Genomic DNA, 27,113 nt, shown 5'->3' with positions numbered 1-27,113 from the left:
GGCAAGGAGACAGCCAGGCTTTACTTTCAGGAGAGCTGCACACTCTCTGTAGGAACAACTTCTCTCGTGAGGCACCAGATTAAAACACCCACGAGTGCTGAAGTCAAGCGAGGCCAAACTGCAGCACTGCTCAGCTCCCCCTCAGCCATGAGGGAAAGGAGATTAGAGGGGGAAAACGAGCTAGGACCAAGCCTTACTCCAGGCTTATCCTCATGGAGCATCCCAAATGCTGAGCAGAACATCTCCTGGCCCACGTGGGATTTGAGATGCCTTCGAGGGCAGCATTTGGTGGCACAGGGGATGAAAAGACAGAAGAGATGGAATTACAAATTCCTGGGGTAAGACTCTGCTCTTCCCATCCTGATCAGCAGGACAGAAGGTCCTGGGGAGAATCTGGGCACCAAATTTATCTAAAGAACTCTAATGACCACTTCCACCCCTGGAGCTGGAATAATTAATTATCTGCTCACACTCAGTGCCCACCACACTGAAATCACTTTGGTGTTAAGCAGAACTGGTACTGTGTGATTGCAACTCACCAGGAACGCTCTTTTCTTATCAGAAAGATAAGAATTTCTATTTATCCTGGATTCTTTGATGGTTTGAGACAAGATTATGGCAAACCCAGCTGCCTGCACCAACACTGGCCCAGCCTCTTCCTTCAGCAACAGAGGATGTTCACACAGAGAATAAGAAAAACCAGGTGTTTATTTAGGAATGTCTTCCCAGTGCTAAATATTTAAAAGATATGCTCATGATTGGCCTAGCCCATCCAAAACTCCACTTCAGAAGCAGGAGGTCATGAAAGAAGCTGTCAATGCACCCAGCAGACAAACAGATAAATATTGAGCATCCTCATCACCTCCTTTAAGGCTCCTGTTCAAAAAATGAAAGTCTCCCACTGCATTTGATGGTTTTTTATCAACAGCACAATAAATCAGTGCCATCTAGTGGAGTCCAAAATGTTAACCTGGACCACAGCTTCCAAATCTTACCTGTCTTGAACTGACAGTCTCTCCAAGAGCCTTCCCTGCAGTGCAGGCAGCTGATCCATCAAACAGACAGCGCTGCACTTCAGCTCCCCTCACCCTCCACCAACCTGCAGGACCAACACCTGGAGCCCAAAACACACCCCCAGCACCAGCAGAAACTCACCTGTAGAGCTCCTGGATGTGCAGCCAACAGCTCTGCAGTTACACAAAACACGGGCCAAAAATCCACAGAAACGTTCAGTACAAGGGGAAAAAATTGCTGCATTGATTTATGGGGATTTTCCAGCAGTTTAGGAACTAATAATGCATGGGGATGTTAAACACAGTGCTACCACCACGTTTCATTAAAAACACCCCAGTTAGCACGGTGGCATTCTGTATTTCTCTGCTTCAGCCCCTCTACAAGGGCACAGAGATCACTTCACTGCTCTAGGAAAGTCCAATTTGTCCAACCAAAAGAGGAGCGCACGCCAAAATTCAATCAAAGTCCCCTCCTTTGTGGTAGTGAACTTCCAGGCTTTTAGATAAGCACAAAACGTGATTATTTCCCTTTCCATTGCTAAAATACCATTTCTGGTTTTGGGGATTATAAGGAGTGCATCTCAAGCCCTAACACAGTGTTCACACACCATCATTAACAAGAACCCCAAAATGGGAGCTGTGAGTGAATTAATTGGCAATGGAATTGAGCAATGTGGACCAGATGCTGCGAGATTCCACCCCAAAGTTACAAACTAATTCTTATTAAAGCTTCCACATGTCCAAGGAGAGACTCACACACCCCGTCTGGAACAAAAATCACCTTTTCCTTCCCGAAAGCTGCTTGTGCGGGCTCCCACTTTAGCAACACCCAGGAATTTTGCAATTATTAGAATTATTCCCACCACTGCTGCTGCAGCGAAGAATCTTGGTTCCCCTTCACAACGCTCCCACTTAGCCCCAACGTGGGAACCTTCTGAAATTGCCATCAAACATGGAAATGCAGATACTGAAAGGCTTCTGCATCTGACGCAATGCCAGGCAGGGATATTTTTAGTTCTAATCCATTTAAAGTGCTAAATTCCAAGGGAATCAGCAGCATTGCTTTCACTCACCACTCCAACCAAATTCCTCTGGTCCCACTACTCCCTGCAATCTTCAAGGAAAAGGAGATAAGAGACCCATTCACCTGATAAGAAAATACCTTTATCTTTTGTTTCGTTAATGCTTGGAGGTGCTCCTGCATGTGCCACTAAATAACAAATCACACACAATAAATCTCCTGGACACGGAGGACACTGCAGGAATCCATCAATAATGCAGGGCCTGAACGCCCCAAACAGGGGAGTGTGGGATTTGCTATTTTTATCTCGAGGCTGCTTCGGATGCACCAATTTAGGTTGATGGAAAACAACTCCTGGGAATACACAGAAGCTTTGGAATAGGGCACTGATCACCCTCCAGACCTGCCAGAGTGACTGCAGCTACAAACCAGAGCCCTGAAATCCAGCCCCTGAAATTCAGGGCTAAACACAACAGGAATGGTCCACAATGGCTTCGTGGTTTCACTTAAATCTAGATCCAGTCTCATAAAGCAAGAATTCCTCATGTAAAAATGGGCTTCTTTCAACCAAAATAATGGGGATTTCAAAACCTGGGGCTTTCATCTGCAGGTAACCGGCACGTTCAGCCTTTTCTTTGGGGATTAATGGGTGAAAAGGAACTAAAACAGAGGCAGGTTATCAGAAACCGAAGCACGTGTATTAAAAAGCAAAAAAAAAAAAAAGCTTTAACTTATTGGTATTAGATAGCACTAACAGAAATTGTCCTAAAGGACAGCCTTTAGAATTCTCCCATCTCCCACAAGTTATTATTTTCACATTAAAACAACCCAAACCCACGAGCTTGTGTATAAACCATTCATTTCTACTATTGTTTTCTCAGCAAACACCAACCCCTGCCATTGATAAAAGCAGAAATACCTGAAGTGTGTTTGCCCAGAACACAAAAAAAACCAAGGCAAACACACTCCAGGGACTGCTCCAACCGCTTCTGCTCCAAGGGCACCTCTTCACCTTGAATATTCAATGACTCCTCGGTGAAATAATGGGAAAAGCTGCTCCAGAAAATGTGTGTTTTAAAGAAGAGCCCAATCAAAGGGTTTGAAGTGCAGTTTTCTTCTGGAAGAGAGACTGAGTGGAAAAAAAAATAAAAAATCTCAGTTCTGGGTTTGTTCAATGCTTTGCTGATGATGTTGGGGTTTGCTGGTTGCAAGCGAAGGAGATTTCTGTTCTTACAACAGAGCCTAAGTGTGAAACAGCACAAAACGCTGACAGATTGGTTAAAAGCCTCCCAGAGCTCCCCTTCAGCAGAGCTGAGAGCAGCCAGCGAGGAAAAGAGCGAGGAAAAGAGCAATGTTTCTGTGGATTTGCTGTGCTCTTCCCTCCCCACCCACAGCAAGGCTTTAATGAGCAGCAGGTCACATTAATTGCAGTGTGAGCAGCAAGGCAGGGCCTGGGTGGGAAAAAAAAAACCCTAAAAGCCTCATTTTCTATTTCAGTTAAAACCCTGGGTTTTCACCAGCGTTATTTATTTACAAATAAATGGCTGTGGTGCAGGTTTACACTGATCTTTTACTCAAGTAGGCACTTGGAAATTTCATAGGGATCCCTCAGTACCTGTGAGCAGGCAAGAAGAATTCCTGCCTGAATATTCCTTGGGGCTGGATAAAAGCAGGATTTACCTCCTGGTGCAAAACCAAACTGCACACAAAAATCACACTATTTTTTTTTCTTTTTTTCTTTTTTTTTTTTTTTTTTTTTAACCAGGAATAAAAGCATCCTGCCAACAGAAATACCCATTTCTAGGAAAAAAAAATTATTCTATTAAACAGAAATATTTCACAGTATTTCTTGCTCTGGACCTGAGAGTCATGCTAGCCCAAAGTGGGAAATTAAAACCACAAACGATCGCTGCAGCACCACGTTATTTTTGTCCACGAAGCACAATCTACTCCAAGTTTGCTTGTATTTCATGAAATATTCATTTTACGGAGAAATGGAGAAAAAAGAGAGAGCAAAATGGCCAAAGCTCATCCCCAAATAAAATACAACGGCAAAGCCAGAAGTGAATCAATATGAAATTAAATCTCTGATGCTGTAACGCCCCTTACAGAATGGGGGTGGGGGGAAGTTCCAGGCTGTCTACAAGAAATAAATTCACGCATTTTATCCCCTTCATGTATTCCAGCTCCCCTCCCTCATTCCCAAGAAACCCCAGGCAGCGGGGAGCACGGAATCGACGCCGCGAGCCTTCGCAGGGATGATGCGGAGATTAAGGAGCGGCGGGATTTAGGGAGCGTGCGGCGGTTCCGTGCGCGCCGCCGGCCCCGGAGCACGCCGCGCTCGGGGGGATTATCTGCTGCAGACACCACTGCAGCACGCTCCCAGCTCTGCTCTCTGGGCTCCTGCAGGCTCACAAGAGCCCAGCAAGCTCCTTGGCCGAGCTGCTGCTGATGGCGTTCTGCTGACACGCCACGCACGCAAAGCGCCTTCCCCTCGCCACGAACGCGGCGAAAAACGCAAAATCAACCCCTCGAGTGCTGTAATTAGCCAGAGGTGAGGGGGTGGTTCCGCTCGCTCCATCCCGGGCCGCACGGAATCTGCGGTGCACGTGAACAAATTGGAAAGAAAAGTTTAAAAGTGGCTCTTTTGAGGCCTTCGAAGCACACCCAGGTGGGCTCCAAGTGCTTTATCATAACAGCGCCAAGGTTGCACTCAATGAATATAAATGATCTAAACACAATATGAGGGCAGCCATCGCTAAAGGGAAAACCAGCACCGGCTGTATTTCGTATTTCCTGTTGCACTTCACCTCTAAACGGTGCAAGTGCAATGGGCTTCATATGGAATTATGAGGGAAATGAGTGGGAATTGTCTGGCGTGGATGGTTTGGGGGTTTCCTTCTGACTGCAGTGACACAGGCAAAGCCCTGCTGCACCATGGAAATCCACCCATTCCCACCCCAAAACATCCGCACATAAACCCAACAATTCTCACCAAAATACAGCAAAACGAACATTTAGCAGAAAAACGCTCTCCCCGTCTTTGCTGCCTTAACAGCATTACCAAATTACACAGAAATTCCTCACGTTCCCTGCAGAAATACCCTGAAAATACCATTTGGAACACAGAGGACAGCAATAAACACCCCGAAAGCTCCAGTCCGGTGATTCATTCCCACAAAGACCTTTCCATGTTCCAACCAACCTCAGCCCAGCCTGAACATCAGCACTCAGGGCTCTTCTGGCTTTTTTAGCTCCTTGGATGCCCGTTTGGAAACTGCTGCTTTACATAACTTCACTCCTGAAATTCACACCAGCAGGGAACTCTCTGCCAGTTTCCTCGCAGAACAAAATAATCAAGTGCAAGAAAACGCGCCCAAGGAGTTGACAAAAGGAGGAAAAGCAGAAGCAAAGAGACACCAAGGACTTCAGCAAACAGCTCAATAATATTGATTCAGCACAAACACGGGATGACATCTTCGGATTTGGGGAGCACAGTGATTTTGGTTGCCTCAAATGCAGTTTTTTCCCTTCCAGAAAAAGGTTTTCTTCAGCACAAGCAGGATCAGTTTTGCCCCGTCCTCACACCATGAGCTGGTGGCAATTCACAATTTGCAGCCCGATTCTCCTACTCATTTGTAACAAAATACAATTCCCACCGTCCTGTACTAGAACATTGGTAGGTAAATCTCTATTTATCTAGATAGAGCTATGGATATTTATTTTATCTGCCCATCTTCTCCTTCAGAATACCAACTTGTCACCCACTGAAACACCTCTGCTGCCCACTCAAGTCCATGTTTCATTATCTGGGGCTGCAAAAGGATTATGTCTGACTGAGCTGTGAGGAGAGCTAACACTCTCTGTGAAGTTCAGAGTTATGTACCAACGCTGTGCAGGAGCTGGAAAACATGGAAATGAAAACCGAAGGCATCAGCAGAGCTGAGAGCCCACAAGGAGCGGAGCGGGGCTCTCCTTCCCCAAACGCTGCCCGGCTTCTGCTGCTCTCAGCCCCGCCACTTGAATGGAATAAAAACCCCTTTGAGCACAACAATCCCGGTGCCCGCACAATGCAAATCAGGGCTCCTTTGAGAGGCTGATTAATATGCAAGGACAGGCTGGGCTCTGAGGAACCACCGCCGAGCATCCCCCAAGCCCGAGCTGCCCTCAATTACCGCCCGTGTTTATTTTCACCGTCACACTGTGCACATTAAAAGCCCGATTTGCCAATATTGTGCAAACACCGCTGAACCGGCTGCTCCTCCTTTGGAGCACGGTGGAACCCAGCCTCGAATGTCCCCCCTATGAAGGGGAAAAAAAAAATGGGATTCAAATTTGTGAACGCTCAACGCACATCGATCTCCCCTGTAAAAAGAACTGTGTTTGGAACTCGCTGCAAAGAACTGCACTTTTAAAATAAATGTTTAGTTTTTTGGGTTGTTGTTTTTTGGTTTTTTTTCATAAAACAAGGACATTTACAAGCCTACAGTTTGATCTCAGGGACAATTAACTAAATTCTGCAGGAATATCTTGCAGTTGCAGTAACATTTAAAGTGGTTTTTAATACAGTTGCCTTTGGGACAAGAGATATTAAGCATCTGGAAAAGCCCATTCAAATTTGGAGGCAACAATTTTCTATTTCCACTGTCTAAAATCTTTATCACTTTATTTCATCATTCATCACCTGCTCAACTCCACAGCTCAGCCAGGGCTCTCCTCTGGAAAGGAACTTGAATTTCAAGCACTGATTCAGACCAAACTCTGCCCAAAATGTCACCTGAATATGTTACCTGGCTCATTTCTAACCCTTTATTTCACACAACTCCCCATTTCTGCACACAGATTTACACACTCCCATTCATTTGGAGTTATATTTCAAGTTAACCAACGTGCTAAATTATAATTAACCATCAACCAGCAAGCAGTAATTAATGTTCTTGTTTATCATAAAGGTTCAAGGGTGATAAATATCATGGCTATAAACAAAGAAGGAAAAGTAAATTAAATATTCTAATAAGCTTCTATTATAACTGGTTTTATAAGAGTAGGGGTAGGAAAATCACAGAATAATTGAGGTTGGAAGGGACATTTTGAGATTATCCAGTCCAGGAGGGGAAGGGAAGGCAGGAGGTCACCAGGGGTGTGACCAGTTGTGTTCTGAACGTCCATGGATGGAGAATCCACGATCTCTTGACTCAACCTGTCCCAAGATTCATCCAAAAAAAAAAAAAAAAAAAAAAAAAAAAAAAAAAAAAAAAAAAAAAAAGAGGGATTTTGGTGGATTTTCATCTGTTCAGAGTGGATTTTCTGTATTCCAGTTTGTTCTGTCGCTGGGCATGCCTGGGGAGGTCCTGGTTGTCTTCACTCCTTCCCAGCAAGGATTTATCCACAGCCACACCCCCTCGAGTCTTCTCTTTCCAGTCTCAGCTTCTTCTCACGCCAAAGATGCTCCTCCAGTCCCTCCTCCAGACTCTCTGCAGTAAATCCACAATTTTTTTTTTTTTTTTTTTTTTTGCCACTTGGGAGCCCAGAATTGGGCCCTGCACTCCAAATGTGGCCTCAGCAGCAAGGAGCAGATGGATTTTCAGAACATTAACCTGATCTGCCTGATTTTAATAACAAATTGTGGAAAGTACCCACCCTGATTTACCCAATGGTTGTAACAGTCTTAAAAATTCAGCTGTAAAGAAAACATAAACATTTTTGCTCAATACACAATGAGATTGACGATGCTGGAACAATTAAAGCAGTCAAGAGTTTCTGGGAATGGATTTTGTCCTGGCCAATAATGCCCTGGGGAAGTGATGGACATTTGTTTCAACTCGTAATAAATCGAACACGCTCCCCATTTTAAGAAATCGACCATTTCAAAGGTTCAAAGAACATTTCTCCACCTTTTTCTACCCAGGTTTTACTGAAGCAGCCTGCTCCCATTTCCCCAGCACCCCCTGCAGCATCTGTCCTGTCACAGGATCTGGGATGAAAATAGAGGATGGATCAGCCCCGCCAGTATCCCATTACTGCCTGCAGCCTGAAGTGAATTTCCGTGCATCAGAGGCACGGCTATAGGGCTGCATCCCTGCGTGGCCAAGCAGCAGGAATGGCTCTGGGATCAGGGCCTGCCGCTCCCTGGGCTCTGTCCCCTCTCTGAGCTGCTCTGCAGCCTCAATTTCCCTGGGGACACTCAGGCTGGGACACACCTTTGGTCCCTCCATTACCCGGGCAGTGACAGAGCTGAAATTCTCCCCCATTTCGCAAGCCCAGCTCTGTTTCAGCAGAGGGAAGTCGAGACTTTAATCTTCAGGCACAAGCACCTTATTTTTTCTCCTTGTTCAAGCCCAGCGTGGCTCCGTGACTTCTGCTGCACGCACCACATCTCCATCCTAATCATCACTCACTTTCAAGAATTCGGAGAACTCCCGCCGCTCTTAAGCACGGCTCTATGTGACTCCACCCCACAGCTGCTGCTGCTGCTGCTGCTTCTTCAGAGGAATCTTAAAGCAATTTGCACTTGCTTTGCAGGATAAACCTCCCATTGTGTGCTGTTCCCCAAAAATCAGCTTTTCCGGCAGCTGCCTGGAGATCTGGAGCCCGCAGGACTGAGGCTGCTGATGTCCCACATTTGTCCGAGTCAGAATTTAGCTGAAGCACCTCCAGTACACAAATTCTTGGCTCAAAAGCAACTTCAGAAGCCAAAGCTGTGACAGGGTCCAAAAAATGCTCTGAGGAAGTTTCTAGGTGGCCTTGGGTATTTTAAAACACGTCAGCACCTCCCCTGGACACCCCAGCGTGTTCTGGCACGAGGATTTTCATGGAGTCACAGAGCCACTGGGGTTGGAAAAGCGCCTCCAAGGACATCGACTCCAAGCTGTGACCAATCCCCACCTTGTCCAACAATTCCTTGGACACCTCAGGGATGGGGAATCCAAACCTGCCAGGGCAGCCCCGATGATGTTTAACCCTTTCCATGAAGAAATTCCTCCCGACACTGCTTCTCGTGGAACCAGAGGTTCATTAAGGTTGGAAAAGACCTTTAAGATCATCAAGTCTCATTGCCAGCCCTGCACCACCACCGTGTTCAGCACCCAACCCTGGCCTCGAGTGCCACGGTCACATAATTTCTGGGCACTTCCAGGGATGGTGACTCCATCCTGTGTCTAATTTATCCTTGGAAGGTCTGGAATCCGCAGGCATCACTGACTCTATGGAGAGGGATTATCTGCCTTGCCCATCAATACAGTGGAAAGTACCGGCTTTTAAGTCATACATTTATTTTAATCTGAGTTGTATCCTTGATTTTTTTTCTCTCTTTTTCTCCATTCCACGCACACTGCACACCCCAAAACCCCAGGAAAAGCCCCCTGCAGTGGCTGCCAGAGCCAATCCCAAAGGCAGGAGCGGGCGCTGCCATTTGGCTCTCACGGTCACTTCAAAAGGCATCGCTCCTAATGAGCAGCTGCATTTCCCCACCAGGAACTCCATAATGGCCCTGCTGCCAAACCCTGCTCATTTCCATCCCCGTGCACAGCCAGCCCTTTGCTCCATGCTAATGTGTTTTCCTAAACAAAAGGAGCCACAGCCAGCCCGGAGCTGACCTTCAAATTTGCTCCTGTGATTTGGATGGCTCAAAGTCTATTTGCCTGGTGGCTCTTTTCCTTTTTTTTTTTGGATGAAAAGTGACACGTTAATTCCTACAAAAACATGCGCAAAGGAACGGGCCAGGAGAGAGGAGCTGCTGGGAGCCGTAGTTCCCTGCCAGACACACCCTCAGCCGAGTTATTCCCATTCTCCCTGTTTATAAACAGCAAGGAGAACACGATTCTGTTTCCTTGTCGTTTTCAAAGTGAAATTCACAAAGTATTTACAAGTGAGTCGCTTCGGCTTGTTTCACGTCACATTTCACATCCCTGGGAAAGGAGAGAAGTGGGAAATAAACAAAGAAATAAACATCCTCTTCTCAGTGCACCTGAAAAACGCTGCCCTGGTAGCACCAGGCCAGATCCTTGAACCTTTCTCGGAATTCCCTGCATAAAAGCCACCAGACAATTCCAAAGCAACCAGCTTCTCCCAGGCGTTTGGGGAAGTTCATAATGCCCATCTTAAGAGGAATACACAGCAAAACCGCTGCTTCCAAAACCAACCCAGAAACCCACCAAAAAAACCCACAAAAACCCAAACTGCGCCTTTTTTATATCACCAGGTGCGCGAAATAACGAGAAAAAGCGCAGGGTGGCCTTTTAAATGAGGAAATGAACTGTGCTTTGTCTCCTCCCCGAGCTATCCCTCTGTTCCTCGCAGACTGATGGCAGCAGATGCAGGATCCCCTCCTCCCTCCTCCTCCTCCTCCTCCCCCAGCAATTGGTTCTGCTTCCCTGGCAGCCCGTGCAGGAAATCCATGGCATCGCCCTCCCACCCCCAAACAAACAAGAAAACCCATAAACCCCCTCCCGTGGCGTTCTCCATCCACCAGAAACCATTGCCTGCGCCCGACGGCGGAGCAGCCTATCCTTAAAATACACTTCTGGAGGCGAGCCAAGAAAAGTGAAGGCACTTTCAGCCTGGAGAGCAGCCACGACGTTTAACACTTAAAACCCGGGTGTTCGTCAAGTTCCTCTTCTATTGAATGTCCTTAAAAAATACCTCTGACAAAACTCACACGCTGAAGACCCAAAACCAGTAAAAACCAGCCCAAGAGTCAAGCGGGGAATTTTCAGGTTCATGTGTCAAGGGGATGAAGTTGATACAAAATCCTCTCTATTCTTTAGGAAAGCACAGATCTCGGGATGTGCATGAAAGGAGAGGAGCCATCTGCTCGGTCTATAAATCAGCTGCTAAATTATCAGAGAATGTTTTAATTTTACAGCAGACTAAATGTATCATCACTATCACAGGCCACGGGGATACACACGAAATGTGGAATTACTCTAAAAGACACGCTTTGGTTGTGAGCCTGCCCCACAACTGCGCTCACACAACAGTTTCCTCAGGGATTCCTCGCTGATAAATATCTCTTGCCTCTTATATTTAAGCTTAAGGGTTTTTTTAGCAGCGCAATCATACCATAAATAAAATCAAATAAATAAAATCAATAAAAATAAATAAAACACCCTCTCGCACCGACATCGCCACAGCTTTCAAAGCAAAATTCCTTCTCCCCCATCACAGACTGGTGAGCTCAGCTGGGAAAAAACAAAAAGAAGGTACAAGACCAGAGCATCCTTTAGGGCGGAAAACAGAGCTGGATGTGCTTGGTGCTGCTTTCACCATAAACACTGCTGCTGCTTTGTTCTAGCTTTTTAATATTTTATTTGGTTTTTGTGTTCTCCATTTTATGCTGATTTAACAGTTCCAGCTGTGCAGCTCCCTAGGCAGCCTCCATATTCATAATTATTATTATTGGATAAACATGTATTTGAGTGGGGCAACAGATGATATGCAGATAATTTTTCTTTTGCTTACTCCCATTTATTTCCCTTGGAAAAGGAAAAAAAAAAACCAAAAAAACCCCAACCAACAAAAAACCCCAAACCAACCGGCTTCATTGTGCCCTCCCACAGCTGAGAAAGGCTGAGAATGTGTCAGCGAGGCGATGGCTGTGCAGTCGCAGGGAGCAGTCTGGCAGCTCGGCACGGGTGAGAGCAGGAATGTGCAGCCACGGGGATGGGAGGGTGTGGCCGGGCCAGATGCGGAGCAGGATTTGGGGACGAGCTGCTGGGGACGGGAGCACAACCCCTCCTTCACCGCACAGAGCCTCTCATAAGCGCTGCTCGATTGTTCTGTTTTTGTTTTATTCTTTTTTTTTTTTTTTTTTTTTTTTTTTTTAAGTGAAGAGAGGATAAACAGCAGCGGCTTTGCCGGCCACGGTTCGGGGTGGGTGCTGCGCTGATGTTAAACAGGTGGCTCGGATTTGGCAGCAGCCCTGGGGACACTGGTGGCACTGGACAGCGATTGTCACCAGGAGAGCAGAGAGAGCCCCGGCAGCGCTAATTGCTTAAGGAGATAAAAATCCTCAGCGTGGGGAGGGGTGGTGGGTATGGAGCCGGGCACGGAACACGGCAAGGACACACCGCCAGCTCCGGGGAGCGCGGGGACACGGACACAGCACCGGGAACCACACACGGAACCCGGAGAGAGAGCGGCTGTCACCAACCGCGGGGACAACTGCGAGGCGGCGATGGCACGGACAGCCCGGGCGGAGCTTGGGGCCGGGATGCTCTCGAGGGACGGGCGAACCAGGGGCTGAGGAGCACAGGACGGGACAGGGAGCAAACGCTGGGAGTCAGCGCGGCTCGGGGAGCGCTCCCCGGGGAGCCCCGGCACGGACCGCGCCGGGGAGGAGGGACGGACGGACGGAGGGATAGCACAGGGATGCACCCCGGAGGAGGGATGGATAGCACCGGGATGCATCCCGGGGGAGGGATGGATAGCACAGGGATGCATCCCGGAGGAGGGATGGACAGCACAGGGATGCATCCCGGAGGAGGGATGGCCGGCACAGGGATGCAGCTCGGAGGAGGGATGGCCGGCACAGGGATGCAGCTCGGATGAGGGATGCTGGCTGGGGCGGGGCCGGAGCAGGTGTGGCCGCTCCATCCTGCCGCTCCCAGCCCACCTGCCGCTCCCGAAGCCGGGCGGTGGCGACCCGGGCGGCCACCGGCGGCTACCGAGCGGCCACCGCTTCAGAGCTCGCGCCCGGGGCCGCTCCACAACGGCAGCGCCCCGCGCCCCTCCTTTTTCTCTTTTTTTTTCTTTTTCTTTTTTTTTTTTTTGGTCCCATTTTTCTCTCCCTCTCCTCCTCCTCCTTCCATCATTCCAGCCGCTCCACCGCGATCGCATCCCCCGCTCCCTCCCCGCGCCCCGCCGGCGGAGGGCGGGGGCCGCGGGAGCATCCTCTCCGTGCGCACCGAGCCCGCCGCGACACCGCCGCCCCCGGCGCACGCAGCATCCCCTCCGCGCCCATTGTCTGCGCTCCCCGCGCACCGACCCACACCTCCCCGCTACCCGGGGACACCCGGCCCGGCCTCCTCCTCCTCCTCCTCCTCCTCCTCCTCCTCCTCCTCCTCCTCCGCCAGCGCGGCCGCCCCGCGCGGAGCCCCCGCACCCGCCGAGCCCCGCGCGGCCCCGGGGTCCGCCCGACCCCATTGTTCTGGGCGCGCCCCCGCCGCCGCCCTACCTGCGGCTCGCAGCAGGACCAAGGCGCAGGGCAGCACGGCGAGCGGCAGCAGCATCGCACCGGCGGGCCGGCGAGCCGCTCGCCGGGGCTGCGGGCGCGGGGAGGGCGCGGGGAGCCGAGCCCGGCGTGGCCGCTCCGCTGCGCTCGCTGCGCCCGGCGCGTCCCGGCGCCGCCGCGCTGACTGACAGCGGCCGCAGCGCCCCGCGATCCCTGCGCCGGGCGCGCCGCCCAGCCGTCCCTCCGCCACGGGAAATAGTGCCGCGCCCGCCGCGCGGGGGGGAGCGGGGGAGTGGAGCATCTCCGGTGGTGCAATGAAGGGCCAAGTAAGCAAATAATTACTGTCACGCTGTTGGAAGTTATCGTAGCATCGGTAGTGATTACAACAATATTCTATTCTATTACACCTATTCTATTCTATTCTATTCTATTCTATTCTATTCTATTCTATTCTATTCTATTCTATTCTATTCTATTCTATTCATCACATTGCTATATTGTAGTATAGTATAATATATTATATATCATGTTATTATACATCGTAATAATTATTACCACAATATTCCATTCTCTTCTCTTCTCTTCTCTTCTCTTCTCTTCTCTTCTCTTCTCTTCTCTTCTCTTCTCTTCTCTTCTCTTCTCTTCTCTTCTCTTCTCTTCTCTTCTCTTCTCTTCTCTTCTCTTCTCTTCTCTTCTTGTATATTATCATATACCATATTATTATAGTACAGTATAGTTTTGTATAATATAGTATATTATGTATAGTATATATATTAATTATCATCACATTTTATTATAGCATTAGCATGTAAATGATTCTGATGTGTATATAACATGTATTTAATATTTACACAAGTATCTGTATATAATATGTATTAGGAAATGGGTGTTCAATATTTACGTAAATATGTATATAATATGTATTATATGCTGTGGGAAAATGTATATATTATGTATTATGCGCCATATATAAAGATATGCCATGGATGTGATTTGTATCCATTACAGTCTATTATTGATAATGTAATGGTAATGGTGATGTTAATGGTATAATAATTACAGTGTGTAATTAGTATAGTAACATAAAATATATGAACTGTATTGTGTAATAAAGTATACTTATATAGCATAAAAGAGTGTATATTATGTATGTGCTATATATATTATACATTATGTATATTTATATATGTTTTATATATTTTATACGCCACATATATTTTTATTTGCTATATATGTTTCTATATGCTATATATTACATGCAATAGAGATGTAATATAAATGATATAAGTTATTACTGATTTAAAACACACCTCCCCTGCTGCCCTGGAGCGGCCTCAGCCAGGATTGTTCATCTGCAGGAGCAGCCTCGCTCCAACACCAGTGCCTCTTGCCCTCCCAGTTCACACCAGTTCACCCCACTGCCCTGCAAACTGGGAACCCCAGAACAACTCTGCGAATCCCCACTATAACAGCACTCGGCCAGGAAAATGCCAATAATAATTCCATTTTATTCAGGTCATGCCCATGCCCATTTTGCAGCAGAAAGCCAACCTCGCCCTAAGAGTATTGGGGATAAAAACCTCAGGAAGAGACGTCTCTTTATCCTGAAAATAATTAGCTAATTTCTACATATTAGATACATTTGCTCTCACGATGAAGGGCACTGAGCTTGCAGCAATTATTGCCTGACTTTATGAGATTAAATCTCCGTGAGCTTGGCCTGAAAAGAGTAACTCCAGAAGAGAACAAACCAGGGGGTCGCAAGGCCTTTTTGTTTTTCATTATTTCCGTGGGCAGATGGTGACAGGACAAGGGGGATGGTTCCAGACCTAGAGAAGGGTTCAAACTCCTAGAGGGAGGTTTAAAATTTCCATGTTTAAATGGAATATCGAGGAGGAATTCCTCCCTGTGAGGGGAGCAGAGCAGCTGTGGCTGCCCCAGCCCTGGCAGTGTCCGAGGCCAGGCTGGAGCACCTTGGTGTCCCTGCAACCTTGCAAAAATCACCTTTAGGGCGTCCAGAATAAGAGATTGTGGCAGGGCACAGGCTGTTACTGAAACAATTTTTATAAACTGAGAGGTTTCCATGAAATCCCGCTCATCTTCTCCACGAGAACCAACAGGAGAGTAAAGCACTTGCAAAGCAGGAGCATTCCTCTGTGGTAAACAGCAGTCTTGGAGAGAACATCACATCAATTAAGGCAGCTCTTTTTCCCTGTGAGCTGACATCCCCCAAAACTGGAACAGAGGGATACCTGAAGAGAGAATACTGCACACAACAAATACCATGAATTATTGTGTACTCTGGGGGAGCCGTTGTTTGTGTTGGAGATATCAGCAGATCTTTATTCCTTTTTAACAATGTTTTGGTCCATGATGTGGGAGTTTTAATGCCCGGCGTGGATAAAGAGAAGAGCTCGCAGGGAATTGAGCAGAGGAAAAGTCACCCCAAGCCCACTCCAGCTCAGGGATGGGGCAGAAAAAAGGAGAATCTGGAGACACCATTTCACCTGGAGCAGAATTCCAGAAATAGGAGCTTCTCTCTTATAAATACTTGACAGAGCAAAGACACCCAGTGTCTAGCCTGGATTTAAGCCTCCAAGTAATTTAAAAACAAAATCATGGATTTTTATGATGAAAACCCAATGGAGACGAGTCCCAGGCATATCCAAATCGAATGAGGTGCTCCAAGTACATTACCTGACACATTTCCCTTTTTCTCTGGCCATTAACAGAGGTTTATGGGCTGTGCCCGTGCATTTATTTTCGTTAATATATAAAATAAAAAGGGGAGAAAAAGTCCCATCAATCAATAACTGAAGTGCAAGTTTCAGTTATTGACTTCACCGGGTACTTGGCATAAAAGCGAGCAGGAAATTTGAAGTTTTCTGCCACATTTAAAAGCAGCAGCAGTGGAATCCGTCAAATTAATTCCGCTTCTGCTATGCAAATAAAATAAAAGTGAATTTTAACTCTACAGACATTTCACAAATATTAGATCCAGATTTGTAAGCCACAAAGCAGCGTTCTGCCTTATTTGTGGGCTCTGGGAAAGGGGCAGAATTAGGGAATGCACCTCAGAACTGCCCCTGGTCAGAGGGGGTTATTCTGTGCTCTGCAGATGTTTATGGTGATGGATAACAACACTATGCAAAATGGCCTCAAATCAATATTCTTCACAGCCAGGCAATAAAAGCAGAGATAGTCCCTCGAAACACCCCTCTCTTCGTCACAGATTATTTTTACAAGACTTAATATAGAAGAGAAGTAAGAGTATCTCCCTTGCCTTGTTTAGACAAGCGGCTCACAAAGATATTCCCGTGCTCTGGTGATGTCATAAACCATAGGAATGAGGGTGAAGTCATCAGAACCGGAGAGGTAAAATTACAGCCCAGAAATTCAGAACCTGAGCACTCCAAAGCTCTGGTTTGTGTCCATACCAGGAGCCAGCCCCAAGCCTGACCCTGGATTTCTCCGGGAGTTCTGCTTTCCCACAAACGGGGAGACGGTTCCATGCCCAGAGCCGTGAGGACATGGATGTGGAGCTGTTAGTCATGGAAATATCCAGGGAGGGACCTCATGGCCATGCTCTGTCGCTCTGACTCACAGCCCACATGTCGCCCAGCTGATGGCATTCCTGGAAGTCACCTGCCGCTTGTGGGAACAGAGGAAATCTTCCATCTTGGACGCTGAGATGTTCAATTTAATACGCACGCTTCCATGTATAAAACAGTCACACACTGCCAGTGTGCAGCAAATCCCTCATTTTAATATTTTTAACCTACCCAGTCAACTCTGGTGCTTCAGTTCAGAGGAGAAAAGGATTCTCAGCTGAGCAGAATCACAGAAATTAAGAGCGGTGTGACGAGTACCTGAGGATTAATTGACTGTTCTCTTCCAGTCTCCCCATGGTGTCACTGGTTTCTCTTTTAATTTAAAATATTAAAGGTATTTAAAGCGCCTCCATCACCCAGTGCCTCTAAATAACAGACATCAGCATCACTAATACCTGGCTATTTTAAAAGAACAGCTGTTCTAGTTGCTGCTTTTATTTATAATGATATTAATTCCGAGCCTCACCATCACATCATGTGCATTAACACAAGTGCGAAGCCAGCGTGTGCAAAATTAGCGTAGAAGAGACTAAAACAAGAGGGTGTCTCGTGGTAGCAGGCAATAAAGGATTGTTTTAATTGAAAAAAATCCATCCCTCAGTCTGCTTTGATTTAAAATAAAAAGTACAAATATCCCTGGCAGGAATGCTCCAGCCCATGTGGACGCTCTGAGGAACCACACTCTGCACATGGAGCTGCGCTGCCAGACCGCGCTCAGCAGATTTATCCCACAGAGCTGGCTCCAAAGCATCGATGGCCACTGGGCTCACTTAGAAATTAATGAAGGTTCCCCCACGCCCCAAAAGTAAAGCGCTGTCCAAAAACCAGCAAAAAAAAAAAAAAAAAAAAAAAAAAAAAAAAAAAAAAAAAAAAAAAAAAAAAAAAAAAAGAGGAGTAATTGACTTTTTTTTTCTCCTCTCTCTCCTTACTACAGGGAGTTCCTTGCCAGTCAGAGCTCCAGAAGAGGAATCCACTGGAGCAGAACTGTGCTTGAAACTCTCCTCTTGCTGAGAGGCAACCAAACAGGATTATGCTGATTGCCCCCAAGGCAGGCAGGTAGGCAGCCATTGCAAGAGAAAAGGGAATAATTCCGTTTTTAAATCGGCCCAGAGCAGAGCTGAATGTTTCCTCAATTTTATTTTTTTTTTTTTTTTTGGTTGTGACTGGGTTTGAGGCACAGAAGAATAAAGCTTGTAACAGAATCTCACTCTCTGATTCTGTGTTATGTCAGCCTCACATTTCTCTAAAAATATTGCGGAGAGGATAAAAATACGAGTAAAAGAGTGTTTCTATTTTTACATAATGGTCTTAAGATGGTGCTGAAATGCAGTGAGAAAGAAAAAGATCCTGGAAAATTCTTGCTGTTGAGGCAAAAACAATTTTTTTTCTGGAACTGGATACATCCTCTGCTTTGTTACCAAAGCCTGCACGGAGGCTCTGGGATTTACAATATCCAGGTTGTTCTGAGGCAGCTTCCCAGGCACATCAGGATGTTAAAATTCAGCCATGAAACCTTTGGGCACCACGTTTGGAATTTACTCTTTGCCATCACCAGTGTGGGGGCCCGAATTCAGTGGTGAGCATCACCTCAGAGCCCAGCGCTGCCCCTCCAGTCCTGCCACGGTTTGCAGAGCTCTGTCTCATGGATCTGTCCATGATTTTTAGATTCTACTGCTGCTGCTCTTGTGCTCCAATCTGAATGAAAGCGATACGAAATGATTCCCTAAACACGAGGCGCTGCTCCACGGACAGGAACTTCACACGGAGCGCTCAGCAGTAATAGATGTGGTGCTTTTCATCTACATGTAAGGGTTAGGAGGTTTTGGGTTGGCATGAATGCCACTCGAGCCACCCAGATGGGATCAGGAGAACATCTTTAGTGTGGCTTTAGCTCTCTTCACACGAGTTTCATCTCTGATGAGGAATTGTTGGGCGACAGATCAGCGGTTCTGCGCTGGCAGGAGCGGTGCCAGATGATGTAAGATGATGCATTTCTCTGGCAGATGTCTGCCATCTGCACAGCTGCTCCAGCCTCTCGTGGAGAAGGGCTGTGCTCATCGTGGGAGGGGAAAAACACAACACAAAAAACCCCTTTGCCATCACCCAGGATCCTCTTTGAAGCCATTTTTGATCCCAGTCAGGTAGGACAATCAGGGACAGGCACTGCCTTTGGCAATCAGGGGATCCCTAGGGCCCATCACTTGTCTTGATGAATCTCCTGGAGACAAACACATCATCACCCCTAAATACAGCTCGGGTCGTGCAGCTCCCCCTGCACTCCAGCAGCAGCGCTGGCGAGGTGCTGGAATTCAGCACATTGCCCTATTAATTCACGTTTCTCCTTTCACAAACGTTGTTTTCCCCAAGTCCTTGTTGCTCCGGAAGCCCAAACTCGGTGTTTAACAGCACAGCCCCTGCTCAGGACACAGAGCAGGGAAAACAAAGTCACCTTAGCTGAGCACAAGGAGGGACTGGATTTAGTGACGTGTCTTGTGCTTCCCTGTCGGAAACCCGTGGCCAAAAGGAAGCTGAAAACAGAGCTCCTGAGCCTCAGCCTAAACCACGGAGCACAAGGCCAATCCTGGGAGCAGTAGGGTGGGAATAAATGCAAGAACAACAGAATGTCCCCTCTCCTCTCCCTCATGCCCTTCTCCAAAAGCTCCATTACAATCATGTGAGTGATTAAAACCTAAGCTGTGATTTGTCCTTTCAAGTGTATTTAATGCTACAAAGCCCCTGGAACTGTGGGATCTCGCCCTTTTTTTGTTGTTTGTTTGGTTTTTTGCCATTTCAAGATTTGTTTCTTGTTATTCCAGCCCCAGATTAGAAGGGATGTAAATATTTTCCTTCTCAAAGCCAAGCTATCCTGCAAAGGTTTTTTTTTTGAATGAAAGTCATTGCCATTCCACAGCCCACACTCCCTTTGTATTTCCCCCTTTTTTTTGGAAGCCTGAACCAGCCCCTTGGGCATGCTAACGCTCAGCGGTGTATCAGAGGAAATGACTCACGATCCCAGGGCTGATCAATATCCACGGAGCACTTCATTCCCGGCACAAGAGTCACATCCAGCCACAGCACCAGGCCATTAAACGCAGCCATTTGTGCTGGGGTTAACTTTGAGAGCAGCTTTTCTTTTATAAACAGCCAAACACTTAACAAAGTTGTTGCACTGAAGGAAATCTCTTTCAGTGTTTCAGATTTCCATCTTCCGTGTCTGACCAAGCTCCACTTCCAAAATAATCCCGCTACCAAAGGCTCTTCTGACCCTGCAGGGAAAGGATTCTGCCCTAGTGTCAGGCTGGAATTTCCTATCCTTGCTACCAAGGTCAAAATATTCAGCAGAGGGAGCAAAACTGTTTATTTGTAGGACCTTTAAAGCGCATGTGGAACGTGCATCTTCCTGCAGGACACTTGTTGAACACTTAAACTGCATTTTTAAACTCCACAAACTCCTTTTCTCCTCTCCCCCTTCTCCCCTGCAGGAGCAGCTGACTCCAGAGAAGAGATTCCCTGGCAGAAGAGATTTTTCCATCCAAAACTGTGTGGCCACAGGAGCAGGGATTATCCCTCTGCACTGGGGTGACACCCCCTGTGCTCCTCCCACTCTCAACAAAAAAAGACTTTTTTTTTTTCCCCAAAAACTACTTTCTACGATGTAATCAAAAACGATTTCAAAATGGGGGAATCTACGTGAAAAAGAAAACGCTGCCTAATCACGGGTTCATCTTCTGCCCACTGCCCTGGTTTGTGGTTTTACAGCACGGAAAAGGCTGCAGGATAATTCAGCTTGGCATAAAGGGTGTGTGGCCTCACTGCTGGCACAACGCAACCTTCCAAATTGTGCTCTCCGTATAAATCACACAGCAAATGGAGCAGAGGAAAGGAAAATCCAACAGCAGAAGATTGTGTTTCGTGTTTCTGCACCGTGTTTCCAGTTCATTTGAGGGATTCACAGGGTTAGGTGTGGTGAGCTGACATGGGGCACCTTCCTAGTGCCGGGGGAGAAGCACATTCATGATCAGCCAGAGGAGAACATTCTTACCTGAGACTGTTGGGGGTTTTATTCCTTGCTCTTTTCCAGCTTCACGGGGGAAAAAAAAAATAAATCAGTAATAACTTATGGATTTTGTCCCTGGATTTTTAGTTTGGTATCTGATTCGTTTAAGCTAGAAGTACAGCTCACTGTATTGTTTTTCTGTAATGCAGCCCCAGGGCTGATTTGTTTTTTGTTTTGTTTTTGGTTTTTGTTTTTTTGTTTTTTTTCCATAACAATCTTTGGTACACCAAGAGCTGGTTTCTTCTTTCTTAGCTGAGGAGTCATTTTGCATTTCTGGCCTTTTTGGGGTAAAATCCCAGCTGGAAATTGGTGCTTACCCATGAATAGAGGCATCATTTTCCCTGCTGTCCCCCTCCATCCCCAGCAGCACAAAGAGCCCTTGTCAGGGCTGAGCTGGACGTAAACAATCCCAGATGGGGGCTCCAACGCATCCCTCCCTGGAATGCTGAGCGAAGATGGCACTGGAAATCAGAAATGTTTTTATGGAAGGAAAGGGGGGAAACCCTTGAAGGTGTGCTGGGTGTGTCTGGGATGTCCTGGGGCGGCGCTGGGAGCTGCCAGCATCACCCAGAGAGCGCCCAAGGCGCTGCCCAGGGGCACCGGAGGGAGGCACAGGGTAATTGCCTGGCTTGGGGCCGCGCCAGGGGAATTGCAGCCACACCACGCGTGTCATGTTCAACATTACGGGAGCTTTTCTGCCACGGATTTATGGTGGTGGCTGGGGAAGGGAAGAACACGGGGTTTGTGCTGCCTCCGGGTGACGGCGGGGCCACGGAGGGAGGCCGGAGGTGGCACTGCCACCACTCTGCAGGCTGAGAAAGGATCTGTCCTTCCCCTGGGAGCTCCAGCCCCTGAGAGCCCACAGCTCCAAACCCTCTGCAGCCAGTGGCAGGAGAGAATCCCCACTTTATTCTGTAATTTTTTTTTTAATAAAGATTTTTTTATTATTTATTTTTTATTTATCACTCCCCCTGGTCTGTTGGGGTTGCAGCGTGGGCTCCCTGCCTCCCTGCAGGATAAACCCTGCACGGGGCGTGGTTTTGCTGTGAATTCACACAAACCCAGTGCAGGGTTTGAGAAACTGAGGATCGTGGTTCTCGGTTCAGATTGGCAGCTTTAAGCCTCTTCAGAAAGAACAACTTCCACGGGCTCCTCACCATAATAATCATTATTCACTTTTATTTTACGTGGTTACAGGTGGAAAAAAACATGGCTGGGGAGCTCAGGCGGTGGGATTTCAGAGGCTGAACAGACCTGGTGCTCACTAATCCATCGCCTGCTGCCTTCTGCTGTGACCTTCTGCAGCTCTTCACAGTGCCCCAGCCTGTGAAATGTTCCCAGACTAATTAGCCAAAGTGTTTAATAAAGAACGGGGCTATTGCTGGTAATTTAGCATCTCATTCCTGATGTATGGCGTTGCTGCGTGTATTCCTGAAATCAGCCATTAATTCAGACAACACATTTTCTGGCATGGGGAAGATAATGGCTCCCAATTTTCCTTGGTTTAACCTCCTGCAAGTCTGCAAGACTTTCTGCAAGAATAATTTCCATTTGAACATTCCCTGACTGAGTTGTCTTCTTTTCCAGAGAAACCAATAACAAACAATTTAAAAAAAAATAAAATGGAATTAAAAATGAAAGGTTTCTCTCTCCCTCAGCAGAAAGTGACAGAGGTCAGCTTGGAAAAGCCCAGGATTTGTTAGAAGCAGGCAGTAAAACCCACTTCCAAGCAGTTGCCTGAGCCAGAACTTTGCTGTTGTTACTGTGGGGGTGCTCAGAGCAGAAAATCTGTCGGATTTACCACAGCCGTACCAAAAGTTCCTGCAAGCAGCTGCCCCCCAGGTTTCTGCCATTCCAGAGGTGGGGATGGGGCAGGCACTCCTGGAGCTGTGCAAATCTTAGGGCTGCACTGAAAGGGGGAGTAGCCCAAGGATTTTTGGGGCAAACAGAAATTCCCACTGCCTCGGCGGAGCTCCGGGCTCCACTGCAGCTGGCAGGATGCTCTGCTGCAGGAGCAACGGGGATTGCTGCTGCTGGAATCTTCTCCTGACGGCACTGGAACAATTTGCCATCCTTCCTCCTTTTTAGGAGTCATCTTTTGCCTTTTCTGCCCTGTTTTTTTGCTGATTTATGCCCTGGCACATCTGTGAGTCCCCGAACAGGTGTTTTTTCCTGGAAAATAGCTGGGAGCCCTTTGGAATAATCAGAATTCCTGTCTCCCAGACACCTGAGTGTGGCTGGGGAGAGGCGCCCCGGTGGAGGGCCCAGGGGTTGGATCCCTGCGTTTGGGATTTGGAACTCGCTGCCAGGAAGGGGAGCGGCAAAAGCAGCCAAGCAGCGGCTGGAGAAGGGGATGAAAGGTGTTTTTGAGCTAACAGGGGTTAAGGGATTCTCCTGGAAAGAGCCAGTGCTGAGGTGCTGAGCCCATCCCGCTGCTCTGGAGCCGTTCCCGTTGCTATTCCCAGCTCCTCTCCTGGCCTGGAGCGAGCAGGGATTGCGTTCGGGGCTCCAGCCCCGGCTTTGATCAGGAACCGAGGAACCCCTTGTTCCCTGATCCTGGTTCGGTGCCTCTCCTCTGGGAGAGGAAGATTCGGGCTCTGCCAGATCCCTGCGAGGATCGCAGCCCCTCTGGATGGTCCCAGTCCCAGCCGCCGCTGTTGGAAGCGTTTGGAGGTGAACACGGGCAGGGAAGTTCTTCCCCTCCATCATTTACTCACTCGGTGCCCGCCGGGCTGCGAGATCCCAGCTCTCGCTTTGGGAATTGTGATTCCCGAGGAAACCCCGCCAGGCTGCTCCTGGAGGAAGGGCTGGAGCTCCCTCCCCGCTCGCTGGAGCCGCCCCAGCCCAGCCTGGCCGGGGTCCGGCAGCTCCGGGGCTGCTCCGCTCCCGAGCTCTGGCCGTGCCGGGCTCTCGGCTCCCTGGAGAGCCCCAGCCCCATCTCCAGCCGCTGCAGCCCCAGCTCCGCTGCCCCCAGCCATTTCCAGAGCTCCTGGCGGCATTCCTGGCCCTCCCCCGGGATGTGACGCGCTCGAATCCCCCCGGCCCAGGCTCCTCCATCACGGAAAGGACTCTGAGATGCGCAGGGCAGCGGAGTGTGAGGAAAACTGAGGGAAAGGAGGCGGTCTGCTGAAGGTCGTTTGTGTTCCGCCATGGAAATCCATTCTGTCCAAAGCCTCCTGGCAGGGAAGGGCAGCGGTGGTTTGCACCATCAGGGTGGAATCCGTTCCCTGCAGGAACCATCCTGTGACCTTCCTGCGACATTCTTGCAATCCTGGTCCTACTTGCATTTGTCCCAAGAGGAGCCCAAAAGAAAGAAACCCGTGACTTTACATTTACCTATCTATGGCCCATTGTGTCCTTGTTGTTATCTGTGAGGGGAGAAAAAAAATCCATTAAAATTTGGAGGTGGGAGATAAATAAATGCAATTATACTTCGGGATATCAGCAGCAAACTCCTGACAAAGTTCGCACGTTGTTTTGGTGCTGGGGATTAGCTGATAGTGTTTAAAAAAAAAAAAAAAAAAAAAAAAAAAAAAAAAAAAAAAAAAAAAAAAAAAAGCTGAAATAAAGAAACCTTTAACCAACAAAACACAATTACCTTCCTGCTGCTACCAAATGTTTAGGAATAAAGGCTGTAAACTGTGATGAGGAGGCAAAATATTTGGTTCAGAGCCGGTCTGAAATTTACCAAAGGCTGGGGTGAAAGTTGGAGCGTTTTAGTGCGAGTGGTGATTATGTCCTGGTCGGTAATTACAGCCTTTGAGCCTGACAAAACACTGAAATTCCATTAAATCCTGAGAGTTAAGGTGGACTGGACCAGGTTTCCCGTGCTGTTCATCATCTGGAAGCACCTGCAGATTCGGGGAAAAAAAAATCCTCTCTTGAGGAAAACTCGCAGCACCACCTGGGCTCGGAGTTCTCTCCGAAGAGAAGCTTTCCCCACTTTTGTTTTTATAATGTTTGCATTTCAGTTGTGGTTTCTTTTGATGAGTTCATTTGCCTTTGTGTGGTTTGTCTGATTGCGAGGCATTCCTCCGCTGAAAGAACATAAATATTTACAGAGCACCCTACATCAGAAATTTCTTTTGTAGTGAGATTCCATCACTTACAGCCTGCAAAGGAAAACTTGCAATTAACTGCGGCGGGTTGCTGGCATTTGCATCCAGGAGACAAATCCGATTTGCTGGGTTTGATAGCACCAGGATTGGAGATTTTCTCAGGAAAACGTGGGGCTTTCCTGCTGCTAAAAGGCAATTTTGGCCTGAATTCCCACTTGAACACGCTGTGATGGGGCCGTGAGAGGATGGAGGAGTGAGCTGTGTAGAAACGTCCCGGCTTTGATTCGGTTCCAAAGCCTGGCAGCTGATGGGACAAAGGGAACACCTGCAGGAGCCCATCCCCGGGCAATCCACGCACTTCTGAGGGAGCTTCAAAGCCTGTTGGATCCATCTCCTGCTCCTCCTGCCACAGCAAAACCCCTCGGGGGTGGTGGCAGCAGCTCCGTCCTCGCCCAGCTCCTCCAAAGCCAGGCACAAGCCCAAATTTTTCAGCGCCAGGGATGTTTTTACAAGCCCAGATCTTTCGGGGACAGGGATGCAGGACTCCCTTATTGCCTCTGTCCCTTCCCGTGTCCCCATCCCATCTCCGGGCAGGTTTGGAGCTCCCATCCCTGCAGGGAGGGCTGGAGGTGGTGCCCGGAGCTCTGGGCTGGGGACAAGGCGCAGCTGGGACTCCATGGTCCTGGGGGGCTTTTCCAGCCTCAGCGCCCCTGTGATTCCGTGGGGAAGGGATGGTTTAACCCGGCGGGGACGGAGGCTGGAGAGCGGTCCGGCGTCCCCAGCGCCGGCCTTGCTGTTGCCATGGCGATGTGGCACCGGTCTCAGTGCTCGAGTTCAGCTCAGTCCCGGTGTTCTTTCAGCCTGGGATGCTCCGGTACCAGAGCCGGTGGGATCTGCTCGCTCTGGGGGGCTCCTTGCCCGGGAGTGGCAGGAAAGGCGCCCATGGCTGGAGGCAGCAGCACTTCCAGGGCATCCTCCCCCTCCCCGGGGTGATCCCGTGCTTCCTGCGCCTGTAATTCATTAATTTAATCGGTATTCAGGAGCACGTTCCGGGAATTCCATTGTCTCTTTCCTTTGGCCAAGCGGGGAAACCCCAGCAGCACCTTTCCCCGGCACTCCAGTGCTCTGCCACATTGCTGCGCTGGGTTGGTTCCACCGTGGGATCGTTTAAATTGGAGAAGACCCCTGAGATCATCGAGTTCTCCGGCACTGCCGATGTGCCCGAGTGCCGCATCCCGGACCTTTCACACCCCTGCAGGGACGGGACCCCACACCGCCCCGGGCAGGCTGCCGACTCAAAACAGCTACTGGAAATCGTCCCCAGCTCCACTGAGCACATTCCCTGCCTCTTCCCTGAGGTCCTTCTCCCCAGGGAGCGCGGTGGATGAGAGGTTTCCCTGCAGGCTCCCGGAGCCGCTGGATTGCGCAGAGCACAAGGATCTGACACGGACGCAGCGGGGAGGTGAAGTTCAGCTTCCCCCGTGTGGAGACAGACCTGTGTGCACGTGGAACAGCGAGCCAGAATTCCCCTCCGGGGGTGAAATAAAACCACTTTGTGCCTCTGGTTTCTGGCTCACAGACCGTGCCGCTTCCCGCTGCTCTCTGGATCACGGAACTGCTGATTTCCACAGGCAGAGGCGGCCATGGCACAGCTGTCCTGCTGCTCCGTGACCCCTGGGAGCAGAATTCCTCCTTCCCACAGCTCCTGAGCACTGCACTGGGCTGGGAGGGTGGCTGGGGCTGGATCCCTGCCCTGCTGGAGGCCTGGCACTCCTGCAGGAGCTGGTGAGGTCACCCAGCCCACAGAGTTGCACAATCGGTGAAGGAGAGATGAAAACACTGACAGGAAACCAGGCAGGAGCTATTCCCATGGAATCAGGGGATGGAGCTATTCCCATGGAATCAGGGGATGGATTTATTCCCATGGAATCAGGGGACGGATCTATTCCCATGGAATCACGGGATGGGTTGGGTGGGAATTTAAAGCTCATCCTGTTCCAAACCCCTGCCATGCCCAAGGACACCTTCCACTGTCCCAGGCTGCTCCAAGCCCTGTCCAGCCTGGCCTTGGACGCTGCTTCTCTGGGAAATCCATTCCAGGGCCTCCCCACCCCCACAGGGAAGGATTTTTGCCCTAATACCTCATATTGTTAAAAACATCCAAGTACTGAATTGAAGAGGAT

The 27,113-nt window shown here is 48.7% G+C and overlaps 1 protein-coding gene across 11 annotated transcripts in view; it reads right to left on the bottom strand.

Moving 5' to 3' along the window:
• Window positions 1-13,293, bottom strand: part of NCAM1 (neural cell adhesion molecule 1) — an 87,037-nt gene extending 73,744 nt beyond the window's left edge. For all 11 annotated transcript variants that reach the window (XM_040084942.1, XM_040084944.1, XM_058423366.1 and 8 more), the window contains exon 1: window positions 13,208-13,293. In XM_040084942.1, coding sequence (XP_039940876.1) covers window positions 13,208-13,262 — 55 coding nt within the window. In that variant the 5' untranslated portion in view covers window positions 13,263-13,293. The remainder of the gene's footprint in view (window positions 1-13,207) is intronic.
• Between the last annotated feature and the right edge of the window lie 13,820 nt (window positions 13,294-27,113).

Source organism: Hirundo rustica, chromosome 23, assembly GCF_015227805.2.
Source record: "Hirundo rustica isolate bHirRus1 chromosome 23, bHirRus1.pri.v3, whole genome shotgun sequence".
Taxonomy (NCBI): Eukaryota; Metazoa; Chordata; class Aves; order Passeriformes; family Hirundinidae; genus Hirundo; species Hirundo rustica.
The sequence above is the reverse complement of the archived record's forward strand: the minus strand, read 5'-3'. Positions and strand labels throughout refer to the sequence as shown.